The sequence below is a fragment of the Platichthys flesus genome, chromosome 23, assembly GCF_949316205.1.
Source record: "Platichthys flesus chromosome 23, fPlaFle2.1, whole genome shotgun sequence".
Taxonomy (NCBI): domain Eukaryota; kingdom Metazoa; phylum Chordata; class Actinopteri; order Pleuronectiformes; family Pleuronectidae; genus Platichthys; species Platichthys flesus.
In genome coordinates, this window is record NC_084967.1 from 11,621,076 (window position 1) to 11,638,237 (window position 17,162).

General features: G+C 42.3%; 1 protein-coding gene across 6 annotated transcripts in view; it reads right to left on the reverse strand.

Annotated features, from left to right (window-relative positions):
* Window positions 1-17,162, reverse strand: part of chchd3a (coiled-coil-helix-coiled-coil-helix domain containing 3a) — a 68,050-nt gene that overhangs the window by 44,692 nt on the left and 6,196 nt on the right. For all 6 annotated transcript variants that reach the window (XM_062382795.1, XM_062382794.1, XM_062382797.1 and 3 more), the window contains 2 exons: window positions 12,667-12,760; window positions 3,977-4,157 (listed from right to left, as the gene is read on the reverse strand). In XM_062382795.1, coding sequence (XP_062238779.1) covers window positions 3,977-4,157; window positions 12,667-12,760 — 275 coding nt within the window. The remainder of the gene's footprint in view (window positions 1-3,976; window positions 4,158-12,666; window positions 12,761-17,162) is intronic.

The window sequence follows — 17,162 nt, forward strand, 5'->3', positions numbered from 1 at the left end:
ACCTTAACTGTGGTTCCCCCGAGTGGCAGAACATGTGTGAGCGCTGACACCGAACATGTTACCCTCAGACAACAGAACCCGCGGATACCCAACAACAACAACAACACACAAACACACACCCACGCTATGGGAAGTTTCAATTACTGGTGGACTTGGTGGCTGGCTACTGCCCTTCAGCCTGTCAGGGAGGGGAGTGACTGGTGTTGGAAAAGGACGAATGACAAGCAGTTCCACAAGCAGCAATATAGGATATATACTATAGATATAAATATGATGTGTAATGGCTGGTATATCTGCCTGAAGCTGTTTGCTATAAGAACAGACATGAAAAACACTTTGCTTCAACATATTTATGTCATTAAACAGGTTAAAAACATATGTACAATTCAACTTGCATGTGAGAGGGAGGAGAATCATTTAAATCCTTTTTATTTTATCCCATTATTTATAAAACAATTGAACATATTACTGTTAAGTACACTTCTTTAAAATATGCTGCATTCACAGGGGATTTGCCTCCAGCTTTCCATTCGGTTTACTTTCTTTCAGTATCTTATTTAGCAAGGATCTCAGACGCGATAGAAAAAGAACCAGGATCTATAAGCGGAGTCTAAATCAATAAAATCTAAATGATACCCAACTCCGGTCTAATCCCAAGTCTGGGGGCAATTCTCTAGAATGGGTGTCAATGTAATTGGCGCGGCTAAGGCGGTGAAGGTTATGGCCATTATAGGCGAGCGTGGGGAGACATAACGGCTCGCCAGCGTCACTCTCATTGTGTGTGAAGTAGAGGAGGGAAGGTATGGGGGTCCTGCCGCTCACCGTGACCTGTGTCTTAATGAGGGGACAAATCAATACCGTGCCGGACAAAAGAACACGAGAACAGCCGCCATAGACCAATGTTTTTTCAGTGCAAGTGAACGTGGGTACAGGTCAATTCCAGATCTATTAAAAAACAATTTCAGGTCAATATGACTATGGCTCAAGGAAAGAACTAGTTCAATAACTTCATCTTAATTGTGACAAATTATTTACCCAATTCCTTATTTTCTATAGATTATCATTTCATAGCTCGAGGATGGCAGCACTTCAGGGCATCGTCGTGGTTCAGATGTACTGTCCCTGCACTGGTCCCCAGTTCAAATCAGGTCAGAACGTCATCCCTGTTCATTTTCCCATGTTTTCTCATTTCTATCTTCTGTCTATATTAAACCAGTGGGGGGAAAAAACCACAACAGATAGATCAATTGTTGACAGACGCAATGTTTACCCATGTAGTCGATTCTCTCCCAACTTCTTTGCTTTCCACGAGACTGAAAAATACAATGTCATTTCTCTTGACACCGCAACTGCCGGGGGGGGGGCTGAGATAAATCCGGCACTCTTCAAAACACTCTCACTTGTTTCAGTAATTTTGAGGGAACGCAGCACAATGCACCAATCTGCATCGCTCAGAAGTTTTTCAAGATTTCAAACTAACTTGGACAACACACAGGGAAACTTGAATTGATATGCATTTCAAGGGGTCTTTTCTAACAACAAAACAATCATAGATATAATTTTTATAAGGACAAAAGCACTGCACTCTCTCTTCGCATTGAAATTCAGCCTGCAGACTAAGTATTGAAGAAAGGTAGGAACAAAGAGACCAATCTTTGATTCAATCTAATGACCTGATTGATCGCTCAAGGACATAACAGCACAACAAATACGATAATACATGGAGGTGTTAACAGGTTTACTGGGGGGAAAAGGGACTGAACAAATCACCTCTGAAAGCTTTATCAGCCGCCAGATTATGTGCTTAGTACAGCAAACCACAACCTCTCCCAGTAGCTCGCTCTCCATCAACGTATTGACTTTGCACAGCAATCAGAACCAATTTCACCTTCCAATTACTGAACCTTATGTTCCTACCACAATGTAAATCTAATTTATTTGGTATAAGATATGGAGAAAGGGTTCGCTATTTGATCAGAGTTAAAAGCATGTCACGTGAAAATTAGCAAATAGGTAGATATATTATATTCACATGTTTTAAGTCGAATATTTTTGAAGTTGGTCTTTCTGCCATTTTCTTCTTTTGGTTGCAAAGATATGAAGTGTCACATTAAGACAGGCAGTGGAAGGACGACAGATCACGGCCCCGGAAAACATTATGTTTCATCAAACACGAGTTCCCTTTAATAGGAGCGAACAATCTTTGAGTTTGAAAATGACAATGTTCGGGAGATGTCTTGTGAGAGAGACTGCCTTTTAAAACCGGAGAAAACTCCATTTCCAGTTGAAAAGAACAGTGGCTGGTGTAGAAGCTTCTGACTTGACAATTACATGAGTGGTGAAAAAAATAAGAAAAAAGGAAAAAGCAGAACGGCGCCTCCACTGTCGGATTCCATTAAAAATCCAGCACTCCAAAAAGAATGCTCAAATGGAGGATATTGTCACACACGTTCACACACGGTTTTAAAACGATAAAACTCCCAGACAGGGATTCCTTTTGCTAAAATATGCATTATTTAAGGAAGTGGGAACAAACTGGACGGAGAAAAGACACATTCAATACAATTTATATAAAAAAAAACACAGAAATAACAGACAAGCCGTGCAAAAAGAGTCCTAGGGAACGCACAGCAGCTGCAGCACTTGCTAACTGCAGTTTCAAAGGCTGCTAATGTCCCTGGGTTAGCCCTTAGGCTCCAAGCAAGCGCTTCATGGAGTAGAGGAGGAAAAGTAGAGGGAGTTTGTACTTCTGGAGGATGCAGGCAATGACGTGCACAAAGAGCGTGTGTGATCAGTTCAATAACATCCGTCACCCTGCTTCACATTTAACAGATACGAAGCAGGTGATACTTTTTTTGCCCTACCTCCCCATCATCTGTGCCGTCTCTTCCCCCCAGAGAAACATAACAGAAATAAACTAAAAACACATTCTCTCTCTCTCTCTCTCTCTCTCTCTCTCTCTCTCTCTCTCTCTCTCTCTCTCTCTCTCTCTCTCTCTCTCTCTCTCTCTCTCTCTCTCTCTCTCTCTCTCTCTCTCTCTCTCTCTCTCTCTCTCTCTCTCTCTCTCTCTCTCTCTCTCTCTCTCTCTCTCTCTCTCTCTCTCTCTCTCTCTGATATGATCGCCGTTTCAAATGAGGGATCGCTCATACACTTGTCCTGGGGTGTGGTATCACGTCAACGCTCCTCTCCTCCTCTCACTGTCTGTCTCTCGACAAAGTGATTCATTTTTCTATTAAGGCGATGAGCGTGTGAAATGAGCTATATAATCAATAGCATAGGTTTGTAAACAGCAGCCGCACTCCAGGGAAAATGTGTTTTCTCTTTGGAAACAATGCACCGCCTGTGTGTGGTGAAGAACGCTCGTCTGACAATGTTTACAAGGGCAATTTACAGGAAATAAAGGCGCCAGCCGCCCCAGAACGAAGGCAGCTTTATTAATACAGCAGGACGAGCCGGCAGAAATGTGCAGGAGGACAAAACTATCAAACTACAAGATGAGGCCATCTTGTAGATGGGTTTATTTACCGTATGTTGATTTGACTGAAACTGTCCTCTGAGTTTGTATTACGCTATGAAAACTAATATGAAAGGAAGATTGGGTTGGATTTATGGCTGTGTGTGTGTTTCTGGGGACGAGTGGTGACCCAGCGCAGACACTTCTGTGAGTTACTGCTAGACGCGACGCTCACACACTCATATCTCTGACATTTGTCCCTTTACCAGGCATGACCTGTCGAGTGCAGCGAATAGGTTCACCCCTGTGCGTCTGTGTGATAGAACAGGAGCGTGTGAACATGAAATGGGACCTGTCTTCAGGTAAAGATGGCCCTCATCAGGGAGTCGGTACTCGCAAGGTCGTGCAGTTTAAGTGTTGTTTGACACTGCGCTGCAGATTTGAACCAACTGAATGTTAAAACTGTTTAGGAAGATAAAATAAGACGAGAGGGTTGACAGCGGCTGCAGAACATAAACTTACAAAGATCTGGGCGCGGTGCCTCTCGTCCTCGGTGATGATTCTCTCCCTTAGGAGAGCCTGCTGGAGGTTCTCCTGCACCATGGCCCGCTCCTCAGAGAGCATCCTGGAAACTTCACTGGGGACCTGGGACTGGGCGTCAGCGGTAGCCTGCTCTGCTACTCGGGTCTTCTCCACTTCCAACCTGCGGAGCATTGGCAACAATTTATTATATTACATGTTTATGGCAGGAAAACCTAGTGTTGCTTCAGACAGAAGAAAGTGTATAATAATGATAATGGATGTAGTATTAAATGAGTGTTAATGTAATTAAGACCTAACTAAACATTTTTAAATCCTAGTACGTCATATTTTAACAGATCTAAGACCTTTTAAGGCTTTCAATTCAGATAACATTTTAGATCAAGACCAAAACCAAGCTACTTTGAAACTAGAAACTTTTGAAAACCATTACAGGTATCTATTCCTTATCAATTAGATATATGTCCCAGAAAATATTAAGCACATACCGTGGAGATATTAAGTTAAGTTGTTTTTCAGATCAGCAGATATAACATGGCAACTTCTCCTTTTGTCTCTACAGCGCCATCTACGCTCAGGAACCTGTTGCACCTCATGCTGACCTGTTGCACATCAACTCTCCCGAAAGAATTAAAAGGTCACCAAAGCAATTATGGTGCTAATGAAGAATAGACTCAGGCCAATATACTTGTATATTGATTAGAAATACCCACGTCTGATTCATCCATTCGTGTCCTTGCTGTTCCACAGCTTGCAAAAAGGGGGCGCCATTGAGAAGCAACATTAGAAGTTTGACTGCCCCAGATGTACAATTTATATTAATTCCAAATAATTTACACTGAAAAGTAATTTGGCTATGAATATGTAAAAGACAACCGCCTAAAATAAGAATCATCAATCCAATGAAGCAGAGATGTAAACGGAGGCACCACGCTCTCTACCGACACACGACCACCGTTCGAACCCTGTCACCGGGTTCTCATAGTTGCTTAGCAACGCACTTCCCGACTCAGTGACAGTGTGCTTGATTGGAGAAGAGGAGGAACGTCCCTGAAACCCTGAACATCTTCCTCTCGTAGGAATCAAACGTTCGCAGCGAGGTAAAATAAACACAGAACAGACGGATCGAGTGGCTGAGTGGATCAGAACAGACGAATGGAGATGGCGAGGATCTTAATAAACTCCAGCCTAACGGAAATCCTAACAGAGCCCTGGAAGCGAGGTTGAGTGATGCAGTTCACAGACACACAACAATAGTTCCATATAATTCCTCCCCATATAAAGAGGAGCCATCTATGATCCACCAGATGTGTAAGTGTCTGATAGTGGAAATACACCATCGGTTGTTTTTAAGTCAGTTCATTGGGAATAAAATATTTTCTTCTGTCACCATCATTTTTCAAGTTGTGCTTTAAAAAGTGTGAGATTGTTTTGATATACATAAACACTTCAGTTGAATGCATTACTCACATTCTGTCTAATTAGGTTTGTTCTTTGCTTACTTTGATAATTTATGTGAATCATCTTGGTTGTCAAGTGTGTGGAACCCAACGGCTGCAGATAAAGATGGACGATATGACATCTCCACAAAAGTGATGCCAAAGCGTCTTGATCACCCCCTGGTGGCTGGCTGCAGTATAGCTTATAAACCCTGCCTCTTATATTTTAGCAGATTGAACATGGACCAAATAAAAAAAGTCAAATTAAAAGTCAAACAAATTTTTCTAAAAGATGGTTTCTAACATAATACGTAGTTCTCATCACACTGATTCAATAAAAACTGGGTAAAATATGATGATTGACAACTGAGACTGAGTCTTGATTGGTTGAGAGCATGTATCAATTGGACCCCGGCACCACAGCTCCATACCTCGACTGCTATTGCACACGATGACAGGGTTTAAATATGGCCTATTTTTGCTTTGTTTCTGGATAGTTAAAAGCGAGGGGAGACGCGTCGTCCATCTTTATGAACAGTCTACGACAGAAAATCTGTTCAGAATGAAACATTTGCCTCCGTCTCCATCATTTTTCAAGTCGTGCTTTAATAGGGAAGAAAATGTTTTGATATTCATAAATGGTAAGAGTGCATGACTCATATACTGTCTCGTCAGGTTTGTTGATTGCTTATCATTATGATTTAAGTGAACCATCTTGGTTGTCAGATGTGTGGCAAAGATACAGTTTGTGCATTTTCAACCTCATGGCTGTTTTCCTGATATTGTCAATGTGATGGATTCATTTCTTCCCCTAACCTGTGAATGTACCCAAAATGTACACAGTGATGAATCCTGATGGCGGACTAACTAACTTATCACCACCTTGCACTTTTGGCTTTCAGCTGATGACAGGTAAGTCAAATGAAAATACGTCTGACGTCCTAAAGCTGCCGCTCGCCCTGCAAAACCACTAAATGTCAGAGAGCGGGAGGTGAGGGGGGGGGGGCAAGACGAAAAAGACCGAAAAAGAGAAAGAAAGAGAGAGAGAGGGAGGAAGGAGCGAGCGTGAGTGGTGGCGACATGACATGTTTGGCCCTGAGGAAGTGAAGCAGAGAGGGAGTGAGGCAGAGAGTGGGAGAGAGAGATGGAGGGAGACAGAGAGAGACCAGCCATGTCCAGTCTCACAGTCCACTGGGCTGCACACGTCAGCATACTCCATCCATCATCAAGCCCCAACTCACAGACACACACACACACAGTCATACAGGGAGCCTCCTAATGGTCTTTTACATTCACCATTTCCCACCGATCCACGCCTCCCTGCCTGCACTGCTAATGTACCTAAGCTACCTTTACTCACGAAGCTGTGGCTTTAGCCATTGCTCCAACTGTGAGTGAAGGAACGATAAACAGAGTTCTTAGAAAGGGACTTGGGTGGTGGTCATGTGGGACAGCAAAAGCAACAGTATTCATTCTCCGTGACATGAAGTTGAAGGTTTTTCAATTTGGATAAATGTTATTTATCAATTGATAGTAAAAAATTTGAATTGTTAACAAGGATCTGACAAGGACAGAACTGTTTGATTAGATAAATCGTCTCTTTGACACATAAAACTTTGCTCCAGGCAAAACCAACTTCCTGCTACGCACCTGTCAGCCACACTGACACTCCAGACAGGAGAACCAAATCTCCTTTTGTTTACCTGCTCTGCAACAGAAACCCAATGACAGATGGAGAGGCAGATCTGAAGCAGGCATGGATAAACATGAGTTGTTTTCTGGTGTGAACTTCAAAAATCTGGTCAAGACATTTCAGAGTTTGCCTTTCACATGTGGAGTGACCATTTCAAAACTGAGTACAGGACATGACGTACACATTAAGCTGGATTTTTGTTTACAGCACATCTACACCAATGTTGGTCCATAACTCCAAAAGCTCTTGAATCTTGTTGTCTTTCCAAGTTGCAAGCATCTTGTCTTCAACAGGGTCACCTTTACATCAGAGATATTTGTATTATTCCATTATTGTTCAAGTCTGCTGCATCATTAACGTCCTCTCATTGGCTACGAAAGGAAAGTGTCGAAAAGGTAAGAAAGCAGCTATACTTATAAGAAAGCTGTATCCACTGATCAAGCTCTTCTTTTTGTGTGTTTTGCCAGATCAAGAAAGCTGGCAATCCTCTGATGATAAACGAATGGTGGCCAACAGCTACAACTTGGACAAGGGTGAGCGATGAGGACAAGAGAATGGACAGCCAAGCAAAAAAAGGTCTGTCTACCGACTTCCTCACAAGTGCTAACCCAAGCAAAGACTGCTATCGCTAGCTGGATGCTATCTTTCTGCTTCACCTCTATTGCTTTCCAGTCATTATTGCCCTGTCCCTGGGATATTGAACGCATTTTTCATTCGACTGTAGAAGATTGGCACTGGGTGGGAAAGGAGGAGTGTGGGGGGGGGGGGGGTGTGTGGGTTGCTTTGAGAAAGAATGGTCGAGTCAGACCGAGAGAGAAAAAAGACAGCACCTACTCATGGGAAAGAAAAAAAACAACATAATGCCTTACGAGGAGAAGAGTGTGTGTGGAGGGGGGGGGGGGGGGGATGCAGCTGGGAAGAGAAGGAGGATAATCTTGGCCCGGTAACCTGTGTTTTGATGGCTCAGTGGATCGAGTCTTGAAAACAGTAAGATGGAAAGGCCGGACCGGGGGATGTATCATTAACTTGGAGAGGAGCGGAGTGCGAGTGGGTTGGTCTGTTTCGGCCATTTCCGGGAGGAGTAACTCACTTTTCGAGGGGGGTCTCTGCACATACACATGCTTTGCGAGAAACAATGCTTAATGTAGACGTGTTAAAAAAGGGTGGGTGAAACCATCATCATCGAGTGCTACACAGAAAATCACATCTAATATTATTTCCCTTGCGCGAATATCAAAAAGTAAATATATTCACGTCTCCTGGCTTTTCCCCTCTTTACCCATCCATCAGTTTCTGCTTCCGTCTCCCTTTTCTTCGCCCATTAATGCTTCCAGTTGTCTACCTGTCATCTATACAACATGTGTCTCAATATACTCTGCCTGCCCGGACGGATTCTGACAGACCTGCATAACAGCGCAGGCTCGACCCAAGTGCCTTGAAACAAAGGCGTTTAAAGGCCTGATGCAATATTGATGTTAGGAATAATGTGGCTGAATGCTGGCCATGAATATTTTATGGAGCTGTGCACTCTCATTGACACACACACACACACACACACACACACACACACACACACACACACACACACACACACACACACACACACACACACACACACACACACACACACACACACACACACACACACACACACACACACACACACACACACACACACACACACACACACACACACACACACACACACACATGATTTCCTTTTCGTAAAATAGTGAATGTACTGTTCAACATTCCCTTATGAAGTGGAAACGGGGGAATTGAACAACAATGTGATAAAGTTAGAAATTGCAGCACATCATAATAAAGATCTGAAACACTTTTTTATCTTATTTGTTGAAATCTTCTCCATGTCCCGATATCCATCAACAAATGAAGTTGTCATTTCATCGGGATTAACGAGTCGGAAACAATAGCCTCTAATAGATAGAGAGCGAGTCGGCCTCTAGCAGTTGTCAGACAGTTTAAGTTCACGTGTTTTGTCGAGAGGGTTGATAGGAGGGGATGAGATGTATCCGTTACATGTAGCCTGCTATTGATAACTTTTCCTGGATTACCAACCCAACCTTTAATACAGATAATGAAAAGGAAGGATGAAGGACATACAGATACATATATCCAGAGAAGGAAAAGCAACACACATCTGTTGCTGTTGTAAGGTGGTAATAGATGAGCAGTAAGTGTTTTGTATAATATAATGATGTTTCTTATATTTAGCACTACTGCCATGTTTATTTGACTGATTGTATTATTAATATATTAATGATTATTACTATTAGTACAGATGTGAGGGGGCTGTAAAGTTTTAAGGGTGTACTATATTTTGACAGTAGTCAGAGGTAGAATATCATGAAGTTACAGAAAGTGCAGTAAGAGAATCTGATCAAAGACCTGTGATGCTGCTGATCCAGGCACATTTTTAAAGAAGAATCACAACTCCCCAGAAACACTCCTGACAATCGGGTAGGATTCAGGAAGTTTTTCTTTTCTGGCCACCCCAGACTTTCTTCTTTGTGTGTGTGATTACCTGTATTTCTGTCTAACGATAAATTATATAAATAAACAAAATGTAAAAATCTATAGGCTCTGCGATCTGTCTGCATTTGATCCAGGAGCAATAAACAATTTAACAGGCTGCCTTGGTAACACAGAGAGGAAAACAGAGGCTCCGGGGGAAGGTCAGTGTTCTCATTCAAAAGTCTGACATGTAATTATAAATCACACAAGCGAAAAACAAGCTGCATGACTACATGCTGAAATAATGGGCATAAGTTTCACAACTGTGACATGTAAGTGTGCTCTGTATGGGCAGGGGGAGGAGAACGATGGCTGATGGCTGGAGAAAAACAGAAAAAAACAGGAGACAGGAGGAGAAAGAGATGAGAAAGAAATGGAGGGAAAGGTGCAAGAATAACACAGAGAAGAATTGGATCGAATGGTGACACGGGATGAGTCGGGTTGAGGGAGGGGAGACAGAATGCTGTGCGCGTTCTCCAGCCCCCGCTCATCCCTCCTTCTCTCTCACCCTTTCTCTGAGTCGTTCTGCTCTGCTGCCTCACAGAGAAGCGTCAGAGGCAAATCTGCTCCCTGCAGCCGCCTCTTGCTACAAATGAGTTTAAGTCTGCACCCAAATGAACTCTTCCCACAGCCCTTACTTCACTCCTGGCACAGCAAAACATGCAGACCCACATCTCTCTCTTGTCATCTGTGGACCTGAAGCCAAACAGAAGAAATACTGCCTTATCTAAACACCACTGTTCCTGAAAATTTCCAGAGATCTGGTTTGCCCTAAACGGCAAAAACTGCACTGGATGAAATAACAAAGTTAACACTGCAACCAGAAAGTTTGTCCACAATGTAATTTCCTGTCAGACCGCTGTTGTTAAATAAATTGCCAGAAGTACTCAAACAATGAATTAGGAAGCAGGACTTCCTATTTGCATTTGTTTTTATTCTGAAAAGGATATAAATGCGCATCAAAGCAACATGTGTTAAGAACATTTTAACAACCAACAAAGTGCAGTAGCCATTTTGGGGTTGAACATGATTTGGTTCTCGTATAGCTTGTGTTTGTACTCTCTCCCACTGACCTGGGCTTTTTCACATATTCTTCCATTTCCCTGCGTTCAAGCTGTGCAGCAGTTTCACTGCAGGGGTTCCACAGCTAGTGAGACACTGTGTGGCCTTTCTAGCTGAGCTCTGATACACTCAGACACACAAAATATATCTTCCTTCAACTTTCGCAACAAATGTTATCTCGTCTCTTTGCTGCTCTTCTAGCACAGCCAAGGCCAAAATCCCTTGGCCATGTTTGCCTTCAACAACCAAAGACTCCCAAAAGTTACCAAACGAAAACAGAAAAGTTGAACTGGGGTGACAGAGAATGAAGTGGGAGCCTTTTTCTGTTATGAAGTATAGAGGTGTGTGAGGTTGTTGTGATCATATTAATGTGCTGGATTGCACTAAAGCAGATAATGTAATGACTAAATTCATTCCTGAGCCACTTTATGTTGGACAGAAGTTTCTGCAGAGTAAAAACAAACAATTAAACTATAATGGCAGAATAATCAATAGAATGTGTATCTCCGCCAAGGCTGAAAAGTCCCCTTTATTCAAATCAATGTGCACCAACTTGCACACACTCATAGATATCAGTCCCAATATTGTGCCTAGTTTTTGTCATTAAGATGCGTGAATTATTCCCTGTTAAATTGTCAAAAAAACACCCCATCTCACAACACAAAAGAACTTTCTAAAATCCTCAGCTGAAGTAATTATGCTTTAGTACATGCTCTACCTCAGCATCATTACATTGTGATTTATTTTATGACTTTCTGACTGCAGACAAAACCCACCACTGAGCAGCACCTGGCCCATGATTACTGCCTACAAAACTATTAGCAAGGAAAATGGTCACACGTGCATGAAAACACACTCACAAAAACACAAATTGAACAAAAATAATGTGACAAAAAAGAAGACGACAAACAAAAATGGAGGGATTGAAAGCCAACATGATTTCAATTAATTGCAAGGAGGGTGTAATTCTGAAGCACTTACTGAACAGACATCAATAAGTGAACTGCAGGAAGTGGTTACAAAAAAAAAAAATATAGCTAGGGGAGAAAGAGAAATCAATAGACAAATGATTTCTCAACACCACTTATTAATTTCTCTCTTCCTGAATGAGGCTCAAAAACGAGGCTAATCACTCGGCTAACACTACTACCTCCTCCTGGACACAGAAAGGTTGTGTCCCCCTCATACAGTACAATGGTGCATTTAGTGGCTAATCACAGCTGTTCATTGAGGGGTCTGCTGGAGAACATCCAGGTCTGTTCGAGAAAGGGGGAGCAACACCATTATCGGACATTACAGCATGTGCACCTGCTTCTTCGGGGTCGAAAAGAGAAGAGGGGGGCACAGGAGATGACAGGAAGAGAGGAGAGAATTGAACACGCTCCTCACACCAAGAGGGTGTTTCTTCATCGTGAAGGTCTAATTGATCACCCACTCAATGCCCAGGAAATTACCTGAAGAACGCTCCCTCCTTTCTCAGGCATGATTAATTGATCCAGAAAGGAGAGGGAAGAAGCAGAAATAGAGGCAGGGAAAAGTGCTGATGTGCTTCGGAAGAGAGGCAGATTGGAAACAGTGGGAATCGGAAAGTCTGCTGCTGACCTTTTTTACTATTAATGAGGGCGGAAAATAGTCAAATCTGAGTGCGTCTTCCGTTTATAATGAAATCCGGGAGCAGGAGTTGACACTCGTGTTGTACCGTGATTCATGATCCCAAAGGAGGAAGATAGAGGGAAAAAGAGAAATGGGTAGAGAGAGCTGCACAAAAGGAGCAGCAGAGATTCAGAGTTTACAGCAAACTAAACTCTTGATTTCAGTTAAAAAGGGAAACACTTGATTCTGAAGTAAAACACAACAAAAATAATGGCACAAAGTTAAACACAACCAGTCCATTCAGGGCCATAACCAACGTTCGTGCATGAGTGTGTGTGCGTGTATCTCACCAGGCTTGCAGCTCTTGCTCTGCCTTGGCCCTCTCCTCCTCAAAGCCTTTGTGCAGCTCGACAGAAATCTTCTTCCTCAGGGCCTCTTCGTCGACTGGGACACAAAGAGAAAGAGAGAAGCAAAAAGAAAGAGAAATGGTTAAAGAGGAAGATTTGGAAGCAGAACAGCTATTGTTTGCTGACAGACATGTTGGGACACAGAGTAGAATGATACAGTCTATAAACTGGGTGCTTGTTTAACAGGTGTTGGAAGAGTCTGTACAATTTAAAACAAAGAATCCCTAACACTGTTTTTTAGAAAATGAACTCCAGAACTTCATTTTCAGTTTTGCATTTATCGAAGTTTAGAAACATTATCAACAAGCCAACTGGCTCACTGGGAATTTTGAGCTTCAGAGAATGACTGGATCATCTGACTCTGGAAAATCTGAGTTCAGTAGATGTCTGAAAAGGCGCTTAAAATAAACAAAGAAAAAAATCCCAAAATCATCTAAATGCATGCACACACACCATCCACCCTAAAACCACACGGCACCCCACCCTGCCTACATGTGTTGGTATCATCATATCATCACACATGTATAATTCCGTGTCTCCGCTGGTCTATCTTGGCAGGTAATTAAGCATGAAAGCAAAGAGGCCAGTCGGCACCCGGGCTAGAACGTGCTCTGAAGGCAGGAGTACCACGCAGTGTGCTGCGACACTGCAGTGATTGGAGGAGAGTCTGAGTGTGTCAAGATTACTCTCCCACTGCATTAGTAAAATGGGATAATCCCTATTGTCAGAGTCTATTATTACCAGGTAATGTTTGCTAAACGCAGGCAGGTCGAAAGGCAAAAACACACAATAACCTAATTACAGCTAATTCAGACCAATAATAAGACCTAAAATGTGCCAAACCTTACTTTTCATTATTAAGGCTGGAAATGAAACACAGCTACAAGAAAAATAAAACTGTATTTTCCTTCCTCGCACTATTCAGAAATGAAATCAAAATATCAAAATGCCATCTTGCCCATGGCAGAACATTTGGACATGTATTTGGACTTTTTTAGTTTGGTCCAAGTCTCATCTTCTAACATAGAGGAGGCATAGTGTCCATCTATATATCCAGTCTATGGGTTACACATGTGTTGCTAGTGCTGGCTAATTTGTTTATTAAGTTCTTTCAAAATCACAATTTGAAAACAACAATTCAAAAGGTGGCCTGTGAAGTTAAAATTCTGTTTGGATAAAACAAGATTTTGAATTGTTGTTTCAAGTAAAAGCAGAATCCTCAATTCCAATATCACGGTCTAATTAAATGTTTTTAATGTTATTTGGCCCTGAGCCGTTGCAGTTGTCTTGGAAATCTATTTAAAGGCTTCTGAGATATCTGGTGAAAGCACTTACAGAATTACAAACTCTCAGGTAATGGTTGGAAAAGACAAGAAACAATTAGATCCACAATTCTCAGCTCTAAATTGATATTTTCTCCAGCAACGGTGGTTGTCTCCTTTTAACACTGCTGATTCAATACGATCCATCTCTATGCAATTTGCCCCTGAAACAAATTCTCCATCACAGAGACTCATAAAAATAATTACATTTTAAGGGAATGAATATTAACTGGAGGCTTGTGGTGGCCTGAACCTCAGCGCAGACTCGATATATTCTGCAGCGCGTGAAGACCGAATAAAGATTCACTCTCAACATTGTTCAAATTAAAAATAAGTTAATGACACTGTTGAACTTAAAGCTGGCCAGTTACCGAAAGCGTTTCTACAGTTAATAAAAAAATTATCTTCACTGGACAAGATGGCTTCTCTGAAAAGGTACCCGGGATTTAAATCTGGAGTTAGTGGAGCGGCTTCCTCCTGCTTTGCTCCCTGGTCATGGAATAACCTCCAGAACTCTCCCAGCTTAATGATTCTGTCTCCCTGGGAGAAATCAAAGCTGTGATAGAAAGCTGAGAATCAGAAGAGAGTCCCTGAGCTGGGTTTTGTCTCATGTAACTCCGGCTTTTTATCTGTTTTTTGACATGGTCCATTTTCCTTAATTGTTCCTCGTCTGTTTTGATATGCTTTATTTCTTTAATGTGCTTTCTTGGCCAGGTCTCAATACCTCAAGGCATCTCCTGGTTAAATTACGGTTATGGACTCATAAAATCTCTGCTCATTAACAAGTCCTAGTGCAGTGGCCGTTTTAAACCTGCCTGTTAGGAACGGGATGTTTGCTGTGCCTGTGTGAATGCGAGTTGCAGCTTTCTTTGGAACCTTGAGAATAAATTGAGGTTTTTGATATGTTATGATAAGTCTGTGTTTATATAAAAATTATTAAAATTGAAAGTCTCACACATCCAAATACGACACTGCACTTCCTTGGGCCCAAACAAATACACATGCAAAGTGTGTAGCTGATAAGGCTATGCGTTCCACATAGAGACATTTCTGCAATTACTACAGATCCCATCTTGGCCAGGTCTCCTTTGAAAAAGAGAATTTAATCTAAAGAGACTTCCTGGTTAAGTAAAGGTTATGGACAAATCAAATCTCTGCTCATTAACAGGTCTTCTCAACTTCCTTTAGCTCCTTTAACGCACTCACCGTTAACAAATTGCTCTCAAGAGACATTATTGCAAAAGGACAGTTAACGTCCTTCGTTGTTTCTGATTTACACCCTCTACCTCCTTCTCTTCTCGCGCACCAGAGGAAAAACATGAAGAACTCGCTGAGTGACAACGATTGGGTCGAGTGAAGTGAAATGAATAAGCATCAGGTAGAGGGAGGTTCTGTATGACAGCGCTTCACAAGAAACACTAGTGCAAACACAGGTGGTGATTGACAGTTGACAACTCTGTGGTGCGCAGTGTATACGCAAAGACAGAGGCTGCTGTCACCTTCTGTCCAGAGTGTGAGAAAATAATATCCATCACGTTTGACAGCACTCAGAAGCAACATTGATCTCACCTCGGTGGAGAGTCTAATTACAACTCTGTTTAGAACCGCGGCAGTCGGCCCCACCTGTCGAGCTACAGGCAAAGAGGAGCAAGACTTTACCAAGAATGCGTGTTAACATCAGGTGCTGGGCTGTGATCACCTTGTGTGAGTCAGAACGTCAGCATGTCAGCATCATTTTCAGATACAGCGGGCAGTTGTTTATAGTGAAAACACTCTGCTGATGCCACTACACGCTCTAATAACCACCAAACTGCAGGCGGACATAGTTAAGAGCTAGATCATGAGCTTAGTGGAACATTGAGCGACTAAAAGAGCGACGTTTATCTCACTAACACAAGTGAAAACAAAAGAGCCAATGTTGAGAGCCTGAGTTGACTGCCAAAAATCTGTCAATATGAGACTTTCACTGACATCACGGAAACTTTATTTAACAGAATATTCTGTAAACATTTCTATGTCATAAGGGTTTGATAACGACATCTAAGGAATCCTTGCCTAACATGTTTTAAATCTATTTATCAGAGGGTATATTGGTAAATGTTTGAAATGAGTCACTTTCAATGCAACAACTTTAAAAAGGTGACAATATGTTAATGTCCTCACTGCTTGCTCTGCTGCCCGTGGCCAAAACAGAATAACTGCAGCGAACTGACAGGCTAATGTCAAATCATCCCACATTTAAACTGGTGATTATGGCTGCAAACAGTAGCTTAGCTCTGGGCCACTATGAAACAAGCAGCTGATGCAACAGTTCAGAGTCTCTGTGAGTCTCTAACTTACGGACTGTGAGCCCCATAAGATCTTTACAGTGGATGATGCACTGTGTGCTGGACCCCAAGCTCGGGACAATCCAGAGGTCAAAAACCCTGATATTTTTCCAATCAGGTAGATTCACCTTTCAGCATCAACTGTCCTTTAAAATCGCTCAGACTAACTTTGAAAATATTTACCCTTTAGCAGCTTGTGCTAGGAAAAGGTACAAATTTGAATTCCCTCCAAGTTCAGACGAGACTAAGCACTCTTCAGCCCTGCAGAGAGAGAATTCAGATAGGTAGCAGGCCCAAAGGGTCAGCTGGAGAACAGGTTCTGATATGATAAACACTGTCTGGGGTCCTCGAGAGAGGCTGGTCGGGGTCAGAGACAATTCCAGATTGACAGAGCCCATGTCAATCCTGAGTAGGACATGTAAATGTTAAAAAGATTAAAAACTCATCATCTCTTTAGACGTGTCCCCCTCCTTTTCCTTATACACCAATCACTACACCCCTGTGGAAAAAAACCCATAGAGGAGGAAAGGCGCTGGAGCACAGACTATTGGCAGTGGAGATAATAGACGATGGCAAATTGCGTTTCTCATCAGAAGTTTCATTAACCCCAGGACCCGCGTGGAGGGCATAATCTGTAACATTACCACTTCCTCACGTTTCTAGCTTGCACTTAGTCGAGTCACCGTGCACCTTTCACTATGTTCAAATAGGAAGAAAAAAAATAAGAAAGCGCCAGGAGCAAGCTGCCAGCACTGGCAGGCAGGTGCCATTTCCCATTTTCTCTTTTATT